Genomic DNA, 21933 nt, shown 5'->3' with positions numbered 1-21933 from the left:
ACCAGGCTCCTGGATTTCCACCCTGGCCCAGATGCACTTGGGGGAGACCCTTTTTTACCCCCTCTGACAAACAGTTCCAATGTTGATCATGAACACCATAGCACCTAGAACCTATGGCCAATGGCAGGTCTGAAATACTCACAGGCCAGTGGCATTGTGGCTTCTGGCCCTTGGACTTCCCTTTCCTGCTTTTAAGCTCACATAAACTAAAAAAGATTCTCTATCTTATTGAATATACTTAAAGAATTGGGGTTGGTGGGCCAGTGGTTACAAGTGGGCCAGGCTGCATAAGATCAGTTTATACTATTCTGCCATAAATGTCTAATTTGGGGTTCCCTAAATCCAATAGGACCATGAGGTCCTAGAGACTATTTACTTGTCATTTAGACTCTCAGAAATACTTATTTTGTAGCACAAGGTATATTTTTGTGTTGCATACACTAACTCTTCACAACATAGTACATTAAGGAAGAAAAAGCTTAAGGGTGGTCCAGGCCTTGGAAAACCTACACTCAGTATCAGCCATCCACGAATCATCCCAAGGAAGCAGGTTACCTTCTCACCCAACATTGTGCTGTCTGTCCTATGGAAAGAGATCTCTTTCCCTTTCTGTGACTTAGAGTTGGTTGATTGCAAACTGATGTTTTGGTGGAGTGAGAGAAGCAAACAAAAAACAAAACAGAGCACTGCCACCTCTCCATGTCACAACCAGGGTCTATGGGGAGCGGCTGCCTTCTGTGACCACAGCCAACCAATCCTTACAAAACAAACAGAGGAAATTTATGGCTGCCCTAGCTGTGGAAAGCTCAACATTCCTTCATAATGAGAGTTCCAGCTTTAGAGACCGCAGCCACTGGGATGGGAAGGATGTCGGCTCTGCTCTCGAGAAAGTACTGTTGCTATCCTTCCCCCTTTTTCTAGGGCTGGATACAGAGACAATGAGCTTGGGCCTGGGTTCCCTGACATGGTCTCTGGTGAGGAGTGTCTTACTGCCCATATCAACATCCCCAGGCTCAGACAGTGGGGTCATTTCCTCTTGACTAGCTCTGGGAAAGACACTGCAAGGCAGCCCTGAAGGATTCCACCTGCTAGGGCCAAAATTCTGACAGAGAAGTTGTTCTGCAAAAACAAAATTCCAAGTCTTTTGGTGAGAAAATTTCTCCCTACTCTTGTTTGCAGCTTGGAAAACTTAACCTAACTGGGACTTCCACTGGAAATGACAGGAGAATAGATATTTACTTATGAACCATGAGCTCAGTGGTGTGCTGTGTACTTAGCATGCTTGAAGTCCCAGGGTTCAGTTCCCAGCACCACTCCCAAATACTCACCCATCCCAAACACAACACATACACAAAGAAAGTGGGATATGAAACCTCTTATCTTTTACTTTAGTTTCAGAAGCAACTGAATGCTCAGCTTATGAAATAGAAAGTGAACTCCTAATTCAAAACAAGAAGATAAAGCAGTGGTTCTGAGCTCTGAGTTGTATCTGGCGATGTTCAGAAATCTTTCTAGTTGTCACTTTCAGGGGAGAGGCTACTGGAAACTCCTTGGTAAAAGCCAGTGAGTCTGCTAAACACTCCAGCATGCACACAACAGACTCCCCAATAAAGACTTGGTCTAGTACAACATGGCAAATGCCGAGCATGAGAAACATTGATGAAGAGGGAAGACCAATGATGTAGATAGGGTTAAGACAAAGCTAACTATCAACTTTATAGTAACATTGATACTATTCAGTTTGTGGTTTCCCAAACCCAAATACACACAAGAAACAATTAATTAGCAACCAATTCTTTCCTCAAGCAAAATAAACAAAAGTCTCCCTTACTTACTGAGTAAAATCCTTAAGAGTTGCATGGGCAAAAGTGGAGAGGCTTCCTTAGACCATATTACCACTATATCAGGATTGGTTGTTTATTCCAGGCTAAGGTGCCTTCTGAATGTGTACTATCAAAATTCAGTAATGACTATTAATAGAAGGAACTTATGAGATAAGTTCCAGGACATTACTGAAAGCATATAGGCAACTTAAATATAGGTCTGGAAAAAAATGTCCAAATGTTTCAACTTTTCAAATACTAACTAAATATGGGGAACCATAGTGAAGTTGACCTACATTCCAGGATAGCGTTTTTAAACAGCTACACAGAAGAGTTTTAAATAAGTGCAGAATTGCAGAAATATATCATAATGAAAATAATCATGGTGAATATTTTGTAACACTCCCATTTCTAATTTTCTGTTCCTGTTTATACATCCTCTTATGGCCCACTTCCATTAGATTTGATGGAGCAACGTACATTTAGATAACCCAATGAATACTTCTATTCTAGCAAAAGGAAGGAGGGAAATCTTATGCTAGCAAGGATAATATATGTAAGCAATTTTGGAGAAGAAAGAATTTCAAGAATGAGCAGGGACAATTTTTAATGAGATGTTCTAAAGGTGCGCAGTCCAAACAGTAAACAAAACTGATTTTCTAATGTTAACAGCACTGTTTGCCACATGTATGAATTATTGTTTTTTCTTTTCAGTGTCCCAAAAGCTAAAGAAAAATGGATACTTTGGTAGAGGAAATGATATCCTTCTTGGCATTTCAAAATCCTTATTCAATGATCCTTAAGCATGAGACCATAGTAATGGCTCTATTTTACCTACCACAATTATGGTACACCTCTTAGCAATTCTCCACAATATCCACTTTCCTCCCTCCACTTAAGTTCTGCTAAATAATCTCTGGAAACCATTAACCAAGAGTCCTGTTCCAATTTTCCTCTTCTCCCTCCCCTGCTTCCTCAGTCATGCTGGCGTCAGGACAAAGCAAACTTGTATTACATCACAGAGCAAACTAATTTTCTCTAAACCAGCCATTGGTAGGTTACTGCTACTGGAACCCAAGGCTGTCAACAGTGTGGTCTTTGTTTGGGGAGTGTTGCTTAAAAAAAAAAGTTCCCTACACCCCCTTCCTCTTCTAAATAGAGGCAAGCTGTTGGGGCCTTTCTAGCCTGGCTCCACCCAGCTCTATAAACTAGACATTACCTTATACACAATGACTCTATGACATTCCTCAGTCTAGCTGCCGGCTGCAAAATTCCTGGGTTTTCTAGCCCAGAGCAGTGCATACTCCCCTGGCTTCCCTTTCTTTTTCCTCTGGCCCACCCTCATTTTTCCTTTCTCTTCTTTTTCCTTTTTCTTTCTTTCTTCTTCTCTTTCTTTTTTTTTTTTTTTTTTAATTTCCACTGCCTCACTGTGTTTTTGTGTAAATGATCTCACATGACTCAACAAATCCATCTGCCTGAAGCAGGCCAAGTCTGGAGCCCTCCCAGGAGGGAGGAGAAGAATTGCTTTGTGGAAAGGACCTGGAGCTCTGCCCTTTCTCTGGCTCGAATTACCCGCCTGTCAGGCCTGACGGATTTGGCTAAAAATAAAAGGAAGCGGCCCGTGAAAAGCAGATGAATGGGCTCAGCAGTTCCTTAGATAACACAGGCCTGCTGTTGCCCAAAGCTCCCCAAACAGAAACTTCAAATGTGGGGGCCTCTGTGTGCAGAGATGTGGCTTCCAGGTGAAGGGGGCTGTCAACCCCATCAACCCCTTTGGAGTGGAGGACATGGCTTATGTGATGAATTGGTTTTAGTATAATCGTGTGTGTGTGTGTGTGTGTGTGTGTGTGTGTGTGTGTGTGTGTAAGACCAGGAGAGAGAAAAACATAGACTAAGACAAGATCAGCCTCATATAAAAACATTCTCAGAAAGCAGTCCAGTCAGGAAGGCTTGGCTTGTTTTTAAAAAAAAAAAAAAAAGGAAAGAAAATATTATTTCCACTACAAAATTATCCTTTTCCCTCCCTCCAACACCAGACATTTTCAGCCTTCCTATGATGTCACCTCCATTCAGAGCCAGCAAAGAGCTAAAAGTCGTCCTTATGCCCAGCGCCCGCAGTGGGTATTAAGCACTTAGGTTGGCAATGTAATGACACACTGTAACAATCTGTAATATGAAGCAGTCAGCAAAGCCCTGGCTCTGAGAGCTATTTCACCCAACCATTAACCATATGTTTGGCTCCTCAGATAGCCAAGCGGGTGTTCCAGCTTACCATCTGGTTTCTATCCATATAAGCAACTGCAAAGCTCATGCGATGTCCCTCTGCAGCTGTGAGTTTCTTTTTCTCTCTGTTTTACTCTCCTCTCTTCCCCTTTCCTCCTCCCAGTTCTTTTGGTTCCTTCACTAGAGAATTCTCTGCCATTCATCACGTGCAAAGAAAACTTTACCTGACATGGTAGCAGCAGAGCCATTAAGAGTACACAGCTGTACTGTAAACACACCAGAGGGCCATTTACTATCCGCAGAAATCTGTAAAAGTCAGTCTCTACCCCTTCCTCATCTCCTATGGTGTGTGACACTTGATCCAGCATGTTATAAATAGGTACATTCTTGACAGACCCAAGGGTTGCTGTGGTGGCCCTTGTATTTCCTTCATACTCTGAGTGGGACTTTAAAAGACACACACACAGACACAGACACAGACACACACACACACAGAGTCAGCTCTGCATTCAATCTGCCTGATGTCAGTCTCACACAGGACAACATACTTCTGACTACAAATAACCAAGCTTACTGTAGAATTCAATTCCTTTTTCTGTCCTGAGTGTGTACTTTCCTCATAGTTTCCTCCACTTAAGAGTCTAAAGAGAGAGATATAAAACTTCAGAAGAATAAGACCACGCAGCCATTTTCAACAAATTGATAACTTTCAAAACAATGCTTTCTTCTGTCTGAATTTTAATAGCATACAGATATAACATGGAACTTGCTATCAGAATTCATAGGGTTTCTTCACCATGCTCCCAAAATATTTATTCCAGAGTTATTCCTTTACAGGATATAAAGTATTTTACAACCTATTAAAAGAAGAGACATTTGATTTTGCTCCCCGCTTTCATAAAATGAGTGTCTATTCAAGAGCCCATTTTACTGAATTTGGAGATTAAAGCTAAGTTTTTCTCAAACTTTACTTGAAAAGCTGGTTTCTTACAAACCAAGAGCAAAAGGAAGAATATCATTAAAAAGTGATTAACTAGAAAGTCAGATTTTATCAAGAGAGCTGAGCCAGGGAGCATTTGTCAGGGGAACAGTGTTTATTCAGGCTAACAAGGGTGCAAGGAAGGCCACTACCTGTGCAAACTGCTTAAACCCACTGACCCTGTTAGTCCTCGTTCCCATGATCTCTGCTATTTCTACCAATAAAGGGCATTAACATTCTGGTGCAAGTATGTTTTAGAGAAGAACAGACAAGGGAATTTTTTTTTGCAAGTATTACTTTTGTTGTTGTTTCTCTTATTTTACCCTTTGTCTCTCTATTTTGGTATTCCCTTTGAATTTCCTAATTCAAATACCAGTACACACTGTTTCACATTCACTCAGATATGATTACAGAGATAGTGTAGATACAATCACAAGAAGGTGATACACGAACATCATCAATAGTAGAAACTACAGATACACATGGGATGTTGAAAGTAGTTACAACTGTGATATAACAATCATTTCCATAAAATGGAGTTCATTTCACTTAGCATCATCTTATGTGATCATAAGGGTGTAGCTATTGGGCTCTTATGATCCTATGCTGTGACTTGCCTAAACCTGTGCTAATTATTCCCAATAAGGGAGACCATACAGTCCATGTTTCTTTGGGTCTGGCTCACTTCACTTAGTATAATTTTTTCCAAGTCCTTCCATTTCCTTACAAATGGGGCAATGTCATTCTTTCTGACAGAGGCATAAAATTCCATTGTGTATATGTACCACATTTTCCTGATCCATTCGTCTACGGAGGGGCATCTGGGTTGGTTCCAGATTCTCGCTATGACAAATTGCGCTGCAATGAACATTGTTGTGGCTTTACCTTGATTTTGTTTGTAGTTTTTTGGATAAATACCCAAAAGTGGGGTTGCTGGGTCATAGGGGAGTTCTACATTTAGCCTTCTGAGGAATCTCCATACTGCTTGCCAGAGTGGCTGAACCAGTTTACATTCCCACCAACAATGAAGTAGGGTTCGACAAGGGAATTTTTAATTCCAGAAGCTCTAGGAAACTATCCATCAATGATGAGTTCTATTAAGTGCTGTTTTTGGTTAGAGAGAGTGTGGCTCAAGTGGTAAAGTGCTTGTTTAGCAAGGATGAAGCCCTAGGTCCTATCCCCAGTAATGCAAGAAAAAAAGAAAGAGAGAGAGAAAGGAAGGAGAATTAAAGCAAACAAAGGCTCTAAGCAATCATACAAATAAGAGCATGTATTAGCTTTACTTCCAAAAAAGCTAACAACATGATATAATAAAAAGAAAAATTAAAAAAAAGAAAAAAGAAAAAAGAAAAAAAAGAAAAAAAGAAAAATGATCAACTTCAACATTTTCATAACTAATTATGAAGTATTTATTTAGTATTTTTTATAAATACTGGTGCCTGGGCCCACTTCACTCCTCTAGCCTTATTACACTGGGCTCCAAACTTTATTACACTTATTAAATTGGGGTGGGCCTACATATCAATCTTTTTTGAAAAGCTTCCCAGATTTGTACAGCCACAGTTGAGGCGTCTCACTCTATGTGCACTTATGATACTAGGAACCACCTCACCAAAAACAAAATGAGAGTTTTGGAATGGAAATGAAAATGAAATTTAGAACCAGAACAACGGCTTCCAAATGTTTTAGAATTGGAGACCTCCACAGAACCAAAATCTTATATAAGATTCCTGTAAACAAAACAGGTAAAATGTTTTATATATATATATATATATATATACACACACACACACACACACACACACACACACACATATGGTCATTTTATACCACCTATCTGCGTTCTGCAGATTTTATAAACTTACAGTTTTACCTCATTCTAAGTCACCCAGTGAGAACAAAGAAGGCTATCTTATTGAACATAAAATCAGAAAATGGAGTCATGACTGAGAGGTCCTGTTCTGTCCACTTCAGCATCTACCTCTTCCCTTGACCAGTAATTAGAGTGATCAAGGTCTGGTGCATGCAGAAATAGCAGCATGTGCAGTGGGATGAGATAAATTTACAATTTAATTTCTTGTTTGGTGCTGAGAATCAAATTCAAGGCCTTGTGTATGCTAAGCATGTGCTCTACCACTAAATTGTATCTCCAGCTCACAAATTAATTTAGTAAAGGTCAATCAAATTTCTAATTCACACCAGATATTGCCCTTGGCAGTTATCAGAGGACTAAGTTGCAGCCTTTTCCCTTGAGGAATGTAGCTAAGAAGATACTTCATGGCAGAGCAGTAAGACAAGGGCAATGATGGAGAGCTTGGGATACCAAGAGTGTGGGAAATAGGAAGGGGGGCTGGTTTGACTTGAGAAAAGGAGGAATATCTTTGCCAACATGAGCCAAATAGGTCAGGTCCTAAAAGTCTGAGCAGGATTTCTTTTTTTTTTTCTTCTCAAAGAGTTTTCTTTTAATGGTGAGCACTTAAAAATTTAAAGAGGAAGAAACTTGATAGAACCTCAATAAATGCAGAGCTTCTCAAAAGGAAGCATCCTTCAGGTCTCAATATGGTTCCAAAGCATACAGACCTGCATAATCTGAGAACAGTGTCCAACCTAAGCACTGAGGCTAAACCAGATGACATCTCTATTCTCTTCATTATCAAAGACTAGCTTTTACAGAGATTTCCCACTAGAGCTGTGCCAATCTCCAAATTAGTGTCAACAAAGTATATAATGTTTTTCCTGTACTCCAACATAGCTTATAGTCTTATGATGACTGAGTGACTGCCTATACTATGTATATATGTACTCATCTCACTTGGTGCCTTAAACTTGCATAATAATGCAACTGTTCAGATAGAATTTTTTTCCATTTAATTATTCATTATTTTATTTTTATTGTCAAGGTGGTGTACAGAGGAGTTACAGTTACATATGTAAGGTAGTAAGTATATTTCTTTTTTTTTTTTTGGCCAGTCCTGGGCCTTGAACTCAGGGCCTGAGCACTGTCCCTGGCTTCTTTTTGCTCAAGGCTAGTAATCTGCCACTTGAGCCACAGCGCCACTTCTGGCCGTTTTCTGTATATGTGGTGCTGGGGAATCGAACCCAGGGCCTCATGTATATGAGGCAAGCACTCTTGCCACTAGGCCATATCCCCAGCCCAGTGAGTATATTTCTTGTCAAACTTGTTAACTCCTCTCTCATTTTTCTCCTACCTTCCCTCCTCCCCAATTCCCACCCCCCCACATTATACAGTTGATTTACAACATATTGTCTTGTAAGTATTGGTATTGTAATAGTTTGCCTTTTACCCTTTGTCCCACCATTTTGACGTTCTCTTTTCCTAATTCAGATAAACATTTCTGACAACTTACTAAGAAAAACAAGCACATTTTAAGAAGATCAGAACATGGAAAAACTAAACAAACCCATAAGTATAAGACTGGTGAGGGCTGGGAATATGGCCTAGTGGCAAGAGTGCTTGCCTCCCATACATGAAGCCCTGGGTTCAATTCCCCAGCACCACATATATAGAAAATGGCCAGAAGTGGCGCTGTGGTTTAAGTGGCAGAGTGCTAGCCTTGAGCAAAAAGAAGCCAGGGACACTGCTCAGGCCCTGAGTTCAAGGCCCAGGACTGGCAACAACAACAACAACAAAAAGACTGGTGAGTGTGAAAATTATGAGGAATAATGAGGAGACAGGAAGGGCTAAGCTACAAGGACAAAAAGATAACTTGAGACCTGTAATAATAAACTTTAGATGTTCTTAAACTGCACAGAGCAACCATGACATATATAGAAATACAGAGTGAATCAAACATGTAATTTAAAAATTTCTGGTCGCTAAATTAAGAAAAGCCAACAAATGAATAATAGTAAATTCATTTAAAAATCCAGGAGGGAATCCATTTTAATGATTTTTTTGAATTATTATTTTTTTTTGAGAATTTAACTCAGGGCCTTGTGCTTGCTTGTTAGGCTGGTTCAAGCCACTTGAGCCACTCTAGCATCCCTTTTAAATATTGGTTATTTTGGAGGTAGGGTTTTGCTTTTTGCCCTCAACCTAGACTGCAATCCTTTTACTTGTGCTTCCCTGTGTTAGGGGGGATGACAGGCACACACTATTATACCCAGCTATTGTGTTTCTCCCATTATCTCAGTAAAGAAGTGCATGACATAGCTCCCAACCATTGAGGCTGAGATACAGTCTCAGGAGTTTTTAGGTCTGGCTGGGTTTGAACTGAAATCCTCTGATTTCTGCCTCTCACGAAGCTACCTAGGATTGTAGGTTTGTGCCATTGTGCCCAGCTAGCGATTTATGTTATATGATCTGATATATCCAAAATATGATGTTTAGGTCATCAATATAAAAACTAGTAATGCAATACTCTATATTTTTTTCATATTAAACATTTAAATAGAATATAGAATGCACATATATAGCACATTCCAGTTTGAACTAGCCACAGTTGAAGAACTCACTAGCCACCAGGAGCTAGTGTCCTCTATACTGGACAGCAGAGGCTCAGACCTTATTGTGCCAGCCAAACGCCACACTGAGATTTGTTTGGTACACTGAGAACTGCCAAAGCAAAGTGGACAAGCAGAGACCCTGGTGTGGGAAAGGGCTTCTGAGGCTGTATGAGAGGGATGAAGAGGACACACCTTGGGCCAGGGCAGTGGCAAGTAAGATAACATGGAAGAGTAAGAGACAAAGACATTTCTAGAAAGAATCTAGAAAAATCTGAAGTTATTGTTCAAGAGAGATGAAAGGGAAGGAATCAAAGAACCAACAAGTATTCTTTTATGCTAAAATGTGTGCTTTCAGTGAAAGACGACTAATTGTGCTTTTAACATGAACTTCACTGATGCTTCATTTCAAGCTTATATCTTCTGCAGTGGAGCACATGCCATCTAATAAACCCAACCTAAATATTCACCATGGGTTAGGCAGTACCAGACATTGGGGAAGCAAAGCTGAATGGGACACAGTTCTCACTTTCTGTCTTATTTTGTTTTGTTTTGTTAAGACAGGGTCTTACATCTAGACCAAGCTGGTTTTGACCTCCCAAGTATAGGATTACAGATGTATATTATTATGCCCATCCATGAGCCTCCCTTTCTTCTTCTTTTTTTTTAATGGCACAGGAGGTTGAATTCAAGCATGCTTGCTAAGCATGAAATACATCACTACTTTAGCTACACCTTCAGTCCTTTTTGATCTGGTTATTTTTGAGGTAGGATCTTGAATATTTCCCCTTGCCAGCCTGGGCCATAATCCTACTGATGCTTCCCACTGCAGCTGGGGTGATAGATGTGAGTCACCAGCATCCAAATCATAATCCTTACTTTTGAGGGGTTTAAATATGTGAGGAATAAAATAGAAGTTCACAACAAAGTGTTAAGTACGAGGGAAGGCTACAAAAATGTTCCACAAAGACTTTGAATTATTTCATGTAATTCATTCAATGGAACGTTTGAGGGAGGAGAGAGTGGGGCTTTCAGACAGCAAGGCCTATCAATTAAATTTTAAGTGACCCTAGAATATGATTTATTTTTTGTTTGTATTCACTTACATTCTATTAGGAATATCCTAAAACATAACTTCAGATACTTAATTTCTTACTGCCTGGATTCTACTCCTGAAATGAGAATTTTCAAAGGGATATCTTGCTGTTGCTGCTTTTACTACTTACTGTCTGACACTCAGAAACCAAACTGGCAGGAATAACACTATATCCTTTGCCACTGGAATGTACTATGGAAATGTCTACATCTGAATTCTGAAAACAAGTGGGAGTTACAGCAGTTCTTCAGCACTGTGTTTTATAATTTCAACATCTGCTTCAAACTAACCCAAAAGCAATGGAGTTTTTTTATTTCAAATCTTAATCATTAATCTAAGGAAATGCATAATCTGACAATGACTTGATTTCCTTAAAAGTCAGGCAGGAGTATTCAAAATATAAAGTTAACAGTAGCATGTATGTCACCAAGTGATGGAAACTAGGTTCACATCTCACATAATTGGCCATTGAGCTACACAGCCCAAAGAGCCCTGCCTGGCATGGAACTGCACACACAGAATATTTATAACAAGAAGAACTCACTTGTTCAATTTATGATCAAGCTGGAATCTGAAAAACATAGCTATAGAACTTCTTGATAAATGACTTATCAAGACTTATTTAAATAAGTCATTTATCAAGAAGTTCAAATACAAACACTAAAATTGCAGTAAACACTTTATTTCAAAGTTAGGCTGACAGTTCAAGCCAATCTGTTGGTAGTCCCTATGTGTTAGATTTTGGTGTGTATTTTAAAAATTCTATTCAGAAAAGTAGTTTAAAGTGTTAAAAATAAAGTACAAATTAAACATTTTCGGAACCTCTCAAACCTCTCCTCCAAGCAATTTTGGGAGGGTGGAATTCAAAGGCCACTAGCCTAGGAACTTTTAGGTAAAAGTCAATAAAACAAAAGCATAACTATTTGCTGGACCTACTACTCAACAATCAGCAAGTCATTCCCAAACTTAAGCTGAAAGCAGAATCAATTTCTCATTATCCTAAAAGCAGCAATGCTGAGAAAGGGGTGAAACTACAGAAAGTGTTTTAAGATTCTCTAGGGAAGCCAGGTGTCATTGGCTAATGCCTGTGGATCTAGCTAATCTGGAGGCTGAGATTTGAGAAAGAGTTTGAAGCCAGCCAGAGCAGAAAAGTCCATGAGACTTATTTCCAATTAACCACCAAAAAGCTGAAAGTGAAGGTGTGTCTCAAGGGGTAGAGTGCCAGCCTTAAGACAAAGAGCAAAAGGACAGTGCCCAGGCCCTGAATTCAAACCCCTTATCAGCACGCAAGCATATGTTTATATACACATACACACACACACACACACACACACACACACTTCTTTAGTGAGTTAAAGGTGTTTGGTTCAAAATTTTAGCTCCATTACTCATTTTTCAACATCATCCACTCATTAATCCCATCATTAATTTATCCATCTACCAAAAGCTCAGTACTCTGACATACTTGGGATAAAACAAAAAAAAAAGATAAAATGCCTACTTTGTGGAATCGAGGGTCCGGTAGAGAGATAGGCAATGAACAATACTATTCACAATAACTAAGTTATATTTGTTAGAAGGTGACAGGTACAATGAGAAAAATGCTGGGCCGAGGAATGGGAAGTATGGGAAGGAAGGCTGACATTTGACATAGGATGGTCAGGTTGGGCCTCCTTGAGAAGGCACAAGTAGGTCCAAGACTTGAAGGAGGTGAAAGGAAAGCCAGGAGGCTATCACTTAGAGCAGTATCTCTCCAAATGTTGTTCCAGAGCCCACCAGTATCACCTGGAAACTTGTTTGTGGCTCAGAAACACTAGAGCAGGTCCCAGTAGTCTGTTTTATAAGCCCTTTAGTAATGCTGAGATATCCTAAAAATTGGGATGGCGCTACACAAGGAGCCATGTCTTCAGTGTTCCACAAAAACAGGGATGGAACCAACTTCCTGAAAGAGAGTGGTGGAGACAGAAAAGAGAGGTGAAGGGCAATCAGAGCTTGAATAACCTTCTGGTGATGTGATTAAATACTCAAAAAAAAAAAATGGAGAGCCACAGGAGGGTTTCAGCAAAGGAACCTCATAAGCTGGCTTTTTTGTTTTTGCCAGTCCTGGGCCTTGAACTCAGGACCTGAGCACTGTCCCTGGCTTCTTTTTGCTCAAGGCTAGCACTCTACCACTTGAGCCAATGCCACTTCTGGATTTTTCTGTATATGTGGTACTGAGGAATCAAACCCAGGGCTGCATGTATACAAGGCAAGTACTCTACCACTAGGCCATATTCACAGCCCATAAACTAGCTGACTTACATTCTTAAATGTCCATGTTATTTGGTGTTTCGAGTGGGAACTCACATTATCTGGCTCAGGAAAAAAATTCCACTTTGAGCCATGGCACATTGATAAAGGTTTAAAAACCAAGCTCTGAGACTAGAGAATTACTTTCACCATGGCTGTTTTCAAGCTGCCAACATGATTCGTTGAACAGTGAGTTGTGAGAAATTAACAACTAACTCTCAGTGCTGACTTTAGATCCCAAAGCCACTGCTGCCACTGGCGTTTAAAAAACAATGGGGACTTTTGTAAATTTGATCGAAAATGTTAATGTTATTTTATAAGTCACTGCAAACTCAGTGTCTTCTAACTGGTCTATTACTGTTAATCAAATACAGATCCCAGATCCTCAAATTTTAATATAAAAGTTATATATTACCTTCATTTAAGGAAACACTCATTAGCATTAATCTCCAGTTTTTTGTCATTACATTTTTCCTATTACTATAATTAATATTTTGTACCCTCAATGAGCACACTGACTGAGATTTGCAAAGCAGACTATGGAGTGACAGGAGGCTAACTCTAAGAGCTCACATAAATCACAGGCAGGCTAATAATGACAATGTGTGCTTTGTAAGAACAAAAGTTTGCATTTATTTGAACAAAAAGTGAAGTTTGGGTAAGCTTTCATCCATTTGATTTGCCATTAAGAAACTTTCCTTTCCCTAGTGGAATGTCTCCCTTCCTGCCGATCAGATTGCAGTTAGTAAAGAACATTTTTAAAGTATAGCTCCTTCCTTCGCTCAAGAGAAAGACATTCTGTGGACTCTGGGTAAACAGAACATGTTTGCTACCATCAGAAGTATGCACTCTCCAGTCTGCATGGTCCTATGCGGCCTACCACCCACACTCAGACCCCAGGCAGCCAGACCAGCCGTGTGCACAAGCTTGCATGCCTGGGAAACAATGGGGTCTTTCAGGCCTTACAATCTTGTGAAGAAACAGGCTGCAACGTCATGGGAAAAATTAGGAAATATGGGAGGAAATCAACTCACAGAATGAGGGGTGGAACCACTTGTTCATATGTTCTAATTCCTAAACAAAGAGAAACAACCATGACAGCCCCCTGCCTGCTCTGACCCTTCCATTTAGAAAAAAAACTACCTGAGCCCCCACCCCTTTCCTTTGCTTTTTCTTTGAGATTATAGAAGCAAGCCATAAACAAGACAACAGAAAGAAAAAAAATTAAACTTAATTTCAGAGTTAATTTCGTAAGCTATATTCCCAACAAAAGCATAATAACCAACCTACACTACAAGCCTTGTTCTGAGTTCACAATTATAGACCAAATGGACTTCAACAATCATACAAAGGAAAATAGAAACTCTTAATATACTTTTGTCTTTTTAGCTCTTCCAAAGTATTCTTGCTGTTAAATCTCACACAACAGCTCAGTCCACTCCAGCGATCCTTCCTCATTATCTGCCAAACCTAGTTTATTCTTTCATTCTAGCCAAGCTAGTTGGCCTACTAACCTGCATGCTCCATTTTCCAGCCTCTGCCAAGAGTTGCTCCATATGTAACTTACCTGCCTCCTCTCACCTGCCCAACAACATCTCTCTTGATTTTAATGTCTCAGCTGAAGACCTACCTACTGCAGAAGGAACTTCTAATCAAGTCTATTTGCAAACTAGTCAACAAATTTACCCTTTTAGTTTATAATCTAACAATATTTTCTATATTAGTCTGACTTTATTAAATTTCTTGAGGATGAAGTTTAACTCAATTCTACCTTACTTGGTCTCTAACTTTCTGTAAGATTTTGTGGTCAGCTATTAAGGACTTACAGGCATAGGAGCTTTTGCCTGTCAATAGTAAATTGGATGGTCAAATGTTCTGAGGAAAGAACTGTAAATTATGTGTAAGAGTTTTTCAGAAATTTTGCTACTGGGAGAAAAAGTTTTATAAGGGTAAAAGAATTTAAAAAGAAATACACTATATAGTGAAAAATAATAGTCAAATGAGGATGGCAACATTATAAATACAGATATGTCACCAAAATCACTCCCAGAGTGATACTGTCACAAGAATGACTTTCGGGAAGAAACTATTATTTGACAGTGAGGTAGATTTCTGAGTCAGGTTACAACAAAGTGAGAGGAATTCCATGCAAATTTTTTCATGCAGGCTGAAATGCAAAAGAGAAATGGGAGTGAGACAGTTTAAAAGTGAGTTCTGTCCATAGAGAACTCCACAGTCTTCTCAAGTCAACACATTAGCAAGGTTATAGACCAAGTTCTCAAACCAGTGCTTTAAACCTTACTGAAAATCAGAATCACCTGGAAAGTTTTTACCTCCTCCCCAGCCATTGCCCAGGTCATACCCCAAACTCATAAAATCAGTATCTGTGGTGAAAACCAGGCATCTGTAATTTTTAAAGTTTTCCCAGGTGATTTCAATGTGCATCAAAGTTCTAGAACCCTCCCTTAGGCTTAGCTCTTTGAAGAAAGTGCATAATGACTTCAAGTTGGTGGTAGTGAGGAGCAAAGATTCATTTTGACATACCTAAGTGGGAAATCACTACACTGGTAATCTGTTTTCTGATCCTCAGGATATAATGTGTCATACAGTCTTTAAAAGAGAACATTAAACTCATGGCTATGAGGTTTAGACTAGGAAAAGGAAACTATCCAAGATGGTAGGAACAAATAATAACAAGTGGGATGCTACCCACTGAGCTGCACATTTGCTATACCTTGGTCAGTCTTTATTGAGGGTCAACAGGCAACTGTTTAACTTCATAGTCTACATAGTGGTCCAACTTGAGGGAGTAGTGCCAGTAGCCTATTTTCAAACTCAGTTCCAGGCAACAACTTTTTATAATCTGACTGGCCGGGAGTGGGGCTCCAAGATCTTTGTATATTAAATGCACCTTATGTGATTGCTGCATTTTACAAGTGAAGAGAATAGACCGAGATGTTATGAGAAAGTGCTCTGAGGCCATGTTATATGAGTCCAAATACCTAACCTACCAGTAGCTGGTATGGCTGTTTCCTTATTTGTAAAAGTGGAGACAACTGGGGGCTGGGAATATAGCCTAGTGGTAAAGTGCTCGCCTTGTATACATGAAGTCCTGGGTTCGATTCCTCAGTACCACATATATACAAAAAGCTGGAAGTAGCGCTGTGGCTCAAGTGGTAGAGTGCTAGCCTTGAGCAAAAGGAAGCCAGGGACAGTGCGCAGGCCCTGATCCCGTGCCCCAGGACTAGCAAAAAAAATAAAATAAAATAAAATTGTAGACAACTGATAACACTCTGTTATGAAGCTTAACTCAATCTATTTACTTACTTTGTTGGATGAATGTGAGAATTTGGCCTAACACCTGAAATAGAGCAAATGCTAAGTTGCATGAATGTGTATCTGTTCTAAGTACTAAGCAGGATGATGTATTCACAGTACTTAGCACTGTCTCCATACAGAAAATGCTCAGTAAATAGAAGCTGAGTTTTTGCTGGTGGTAGCAGACACAGTACTGCAGCTGACTTTATTCTATCTGGGAGTTCTTTTTTTTTTTCTTACTGCAAAGGGACCTTTGCTTCAGAACACTACAATTACAAAACCTAACAAATGATGGGTGTGAGGAGAAATACTTTTTCCTTTCCCTTTGCATTATAAGAAGGTCCCACTAACCGTGGCAGGTAGTTCTGCTGTAAAATCATGATGGAAATGTGGATTTACTGGGGGGAGGTGGGGTGGAGAACAAAATGAAGACCTAGCTCTGCCCCACAGATGATAAATAACACAACTTGACAGCCAGAGGAAACTCAACCCCTCATTTCCTAGGGGAACCCAGAGTGGAAACATGTTTTGCTCAAGCTCACACTCACTGTAACATACCTGGGGTCAGACTGAGAGATAAGCTTCCTGGTAGATTCCCGTGCTCATCCCTGGGGAGAGCTACTTCTAGAAGTACATTATCATATGGAGTCCTTGTCTCTGTGGCCAAAGCCAAGGTGAGGGGTGAGGAATGTAGTAGGGTTTCCCAACAGCTTACTTCCACACTCTGCCCAGTTCCCTCCTCTGGTCCAAATTCCACATGCAGAATATTTCTGGTTGAGATGGAGGATTGGAAGCCCTAGAAAGCAACTGTGCTTTGCTTTGTGGTCAAACTATTTTCTAAGGGGTGTTCGATTCTAATTCTTTAATACAAGACAAGTATAAAAATGGCTTACTCTCCCAACTTTTCATTACATGTAACTGTTCAAGAATGTGCATATATTAGGGGATACTTGCATACATTTTATCCACTGGCCAAGGACAGGAAACCCTGTCTTTGAGTTCCTGAATCTCAGAACACTCCATTTGAGTATTTTCACTGACAGATGTGACCTTGTTTAGATTCTGTAAGAATTTATATATTCTCTCAATGTCACCTCTTCTTGATCATAGCAACATTGCAAATTCAAAAGCTATTAAGTAAAGGTACAACATTTGCATCCTGTTACCAAACCCCTATCCAGTTCCAATACAGTGACCCTGGGCCAGAACCTAATCCAAAAGATTACAAAATAACATCTTGACAAGTTGTCATAGCAACCTCTTGATGTGAAATAGTCCATGTCCCAAGGCTACAGCTCTCATTTTGAATCTACTCATATTCTACTATTTCATGTATAACAACCAACTAAAATGCAATTTGATATGTCAGCTGCCAAACATAATAAGAGATGCCACATGCTATTATAGCCAATAATAAAAGACTTCTAGTTGCATTTGCTTCAAAGATATAACAAATCACTGTATATTGTAGGTCCATTGGGCAGGTCCTGGAGGAGAGGCTATCTAGACAAACTTCCTCAATTTTAATCAAGTAGTCAAGATTTAGGAGTTTTGGAGATGAAAAGGACTTTTGTGAGAGCTAGGCATTATTTTCTAAACAGGAGGAAATACACTGTTTAAATTTTCAACAGATACACTATATTTGATCCAAAGCGAGAGTAGGAAAAAAATTGTCTAAAATCCAAGGGTATAAATATACAAGGGTGTCTTATAGGAATTTCAATTCTATATAACTGGAGATAAATAGTTATTATTAACCTCTAGGTAATCAAAACACTTTGTTCTAAATCGAAGTTTTTATCTTTTTTATTTTCTCTATCATTTCTTCAGGCGTGGCCTTTATCTTAGGTATAAAGGGATCTAAACGTACCCCTGCCAGTGCTTCTCTGTTGGAAGTTTTCATTTGTGGCCCAGATTAAGCACATCAGGGAGAGACTGGAGTCCAAAACAGTTTTAAGCTCTATGAGAAGTAAACAGTTGTGGAGAGCTCTTTCTTGCAATTCTTTTCTTTCCTCAGCAAGGCAAAACTTCATTCTGCCAAAGGATGCATCATCGGCTAAAAAGCTGGCAGGCAATGCAGAGTAGTCAGATTGCTCCCTATTAATCCCTAATGCAGCAGGTCCGCTTCTCTGCTCAGATTGGTTGAGTTCAGGTTCACAATCTGCTTGTGATTGGCTAGTTTGAAGAAAATGAAGGTGTATTTACATAAGGTGACCATTAAAAGACTTTGAAATAAGATGAGCAGTGCCAAACAATCTCAAAACATATTCATACCCTCAGCTATTTCTTGAATAATCTGAGGTGTGTCTTAATTCCATTTTGGAGACACCAGCTGAGACAAAACCTTACACTTCAAAAATCTTTCTTTGGGCTGGGGATATAGCCTAGTGGCAAGAGTGCCTGCCTCGGATACACGAGGCCCTAGGTTCGATTCCCCAGCACCACATATGCAGAAAACGGCCAGAAGCGGCGCTGTGGCTCAAGTGGCGGAGTGCTATCCTTGAGCGGGAAGAAGCCAGGGACAGTGCTCAGGCCCTGAGTCCAAGGCCCAGGACTAGCCAAAAAAAAAAAAAAAAAAAAAATCTTTCTTTATCCCCAAGCAGTTCTTCTTTTCCTTCCTTTATTTGCAATACTTATTATTAAAAACAACAACAACAACCAACCGAACAGCATCCAGATCATCTCTGCAAATAACAAAAGTCATTATTTTCTCTATTTACATTTAGCAGAAGTGTGGATGGAAAAAGAAATGAACAGGAAATAGAAAACAGGCCTTGGAAGGTGGAGAAATGAAGATAAAGATCATTTTAAAATCAGATCATCCAGGACTATTCCAGAAAGAAAATACAGAATAGATCATACTGTGAGGGGGCTCTTAATCTAAAAATAACTGGATACAGAAAGGCTGCAAAGGCCTTCATGCAACAGCTTCAACCAACACTAGCCAATGCCTGTATAGAGTTGTACACTGCTGCTAAAAATTTAAAAGAACTTTTCTCTTTTTTAAATATGGAAATCAGCTGGGATGGTGGTGCATGCCTATTGTTCTGGCACTTGGGTGGTGGAGGCAGGAAGATTGCAAGTTTGAGGCCGGCCTGGGATAAAAAGATTTTAAGGTCACCTTGAATTAGTAAGACCCTACAAGGGAAGGTAAAATAATAAGAAAATAAAAGAACTGAAAATCAATTTCTATCGAACTTCTCTTTTCATCTTCACATCCCTAAATAGTCTTTTGACATCTCTTCCTACATTTTAGCTTCATTTTCTTACTTTAAATTGTCTACTTACTTTAATAAGATTTTTGTCTCTGGATCCAAATTAAATCTTTCTGCAATTACATGCAGTTTTATTCAACAGATAGATAGCTTTCATTATGCCTCAAATATTTATGATGCCTGCTCATCTCTCTTTGATCCATGAGATGGGAGATTTAATGCTTAAACAAAAACTTGTTTCAGTTCAGAGAGAAGCATCAATGACACAAGCTCTCCATGGTAAAATATTTACTGGACTATCAGCCAACTGTTTGTTCCAGGCAAGAATGTCACTTCTGCAGTTCTACACCAAAGTCTTCTCTGTGTGTGTCCTTAGCTTACCCTGGCTGGATCATGTCTGCTTCCATCTGCCTGTACACACTGCCAGCCCTACTCCTCCCCTAGTAAAATCCACTTGACTATTTATAGTGCTGGCCTGGAAGAGCATAGACTTAAGTTGAAATGTTAGAGCTTTTCACTAGTCATATGACCCTGGCCAAGGTGTTAAGCTTTATGAGTCTCAGGTATTTTATCTGAAAATTGGGAATAATAAAGCCAGAGGTCTATGTCAGGATTCACTGATTCTCATATTGAGTCCTTATCAAGTACCACAGTCAACAATAGCATTAGTATTATCTCTAGTCAGCTCTTAGTATTATCAACATTTGTATAATCACACTTTAAAAATAGTAGAGGGGTTAGTGTAATCTTCTGGTCTTTATGGCTCCCAACATGATCCACAGGCTCATGTGAGAACTGTTCCAGGATCACATCAATCTGCTGACCTGACAGAGTGCTAGTCACAGCCTTGTGGGACAGACATAAACACCACATCTGAGCAGAGAGTGAAGACCACCAACTTTGATTTGCAATGACACCCCATTTAGAGAGCATTTTCATGTTCAGAGACTGAATGATTTAAGAATAAGATTTAACAACTGTGTTCATCGCAGCACAATTTGTAATTGCTAAAATATGGAACCAACCCAGATGCCCCTCAGTAGATGAATGGATCAAGAAAATGTAGTACATATACACAACAGAATCCTATGCTTCTATCAGAAAAAATGACACTGCCCCATTCATAAGGCAATAGAAAGACTTGGAAAAAAATCATACTAAGTGAAATGAGCCAGACCTAAAGAAATATGGACTCTGTGGTTTCCCACATAGGGAATAATTAGTACATGTCTAGGATAGTCATAGCAGAACATCATAGCTCAGTAGCTATGTCTATATGAACACATAAGATGATGCTTAGTGAAATGAACTCCAAGTTATGGAAACAAATGGTGTATCATTGTTGCAGTTATTTTCAACATGCCATGGAAACTGTACCCTTTTTTCTTCTTTTCTCTCGTATTCCCTTCCTGTGGTTTTACCCCTGCTATCACTGTAATTGATCTTAGTACCCTGGATACTGTATATACATGTACTGGAACTAGAGAAAGGAAAGGGAATACCAAAATCAAGAGATAAAGAATAAAAAGACAAACCACTGCAACAGCAGTACTTACAAAACCCATTTGGTGTAAACCAACTGTACAACTTAAGGAGGGAGAGAGGGAAATGGGGAGGGGGGAGGCAGGGGAAAAACGAAGGAGGGGGCAACAAGTTGGTAAGAAATGTACTTGTCCTGCATATGAAACTGTAAACCCTCTGTACTTCACTTGACAATAAAGAAGTGGAAAAAAAAAACCCAACAGAATTAGATTTAGAGTTTTCCTGTTAGTACCAAGAGGCTGTCTTCTCTGGCCTTTCACTTGCAGGCCAGTAGGATGAGAACATTCCTGCTCCTTATCACTGCCTTCATCAGCCATGTTGATGCCTGCATTGGGGTATTCTGGGCTGCGTAGATTGGGGAGCTGGTGATGTATTTAAGTTTCCCGGAAATATAGGCAGCAATTTCCTGTGGCTTCCTCTGATATTGATGTAGACTTGTGCACATGTAAAAACTAAACGCATCAAGGATCAGTGCTTTAGTCAGTAGTGTTGCAGATGCTGAAAAATACCATCATTAACTCACAAGCAGATTCAGGAGTACACAGTAGAGGCTGCCCTGCAATGAACATGCTTTCTGACTGTCTGTACAGTGAGTGGGAGGTGACTGAGACAGCACAAATGGCCTCTGGGCCTGTACCTGCTATATCTACAAACTTCGTGCTCCCTGAATTCATGTGTATTTCCTTAAACCTGCTTGTAGACCCAAGTGATCAAGAACCGAAATTTCCACTAAGGTCACTGTTTTACATAAGAGTTAGCCTGAAAAGGCTCTAGTCTGTTCACAGAATCTTAGTCAAGATTTCTCCAGAACTGGGGCCAATTCAGAAAAAGATCAGATTCTGAAATGGAAACTAATAAAAATTTCAAATGAATTGGTTTTACAACCATCCTAAAATGTAGTTAAAGATGAAATAAAGCAAGCAAGGCATAGTCCATTTGGGAAGCAAAGAAGTATCTAGTTTGCACAGGGTCACACATCCATAG

At 39.6% G+C, this 21933-nt stretch overlaps 1 protein-coding gene across 3 annotated transcripts in view; it reads right to left on the bottom strand.

The window, feature by feature from the left end:
- Bach2 (BTB domain and CNC homolog 2) overlaps nucleotides 1-21933 on the bottom strand; it is a 338421-nt gene that overhangs the window by 262616 nt on the left and 53872 nt on the right. The window contains exon 1 of one of the 3 annotated variants that reach the window (XM_048353827.1): nucleotides 4096-4955. The exons of the other annotated variants lie outside the window; for them this stretch is intronic. Within the exon in view, the coding sequence (XP_048209784.1) occupies nucleotides 4096-4134 (39 nt within the window). The 5' untranslated portion in view covers nucleotides 4135-4955. Of the gene's footprint in view, nucleotides 1-4095; nucleotides 4956-21933 lie in introns of those variants that run through there. 3 annotated transcript variants of the gene reach the window in all.

This window comes from Perognathus longimembris, chromosome 9, assembly GCF_023159225.1.
Source record: "Perognathus longimembris pacificus isolate PPM17 chromosome 9, ASM2315922v1, whole genome shotgun sequence".
Taxonomy (NCBI): domain Eukaryota; kingdom Metazoa; phylum Chordata; class Mammalia; order Rodentia; family Heteromyidae; genus Perognathus; species Perognathus longimembris.
This window is presented reverse-complemented; position numbering and strand designations above follow the sequence as displayed.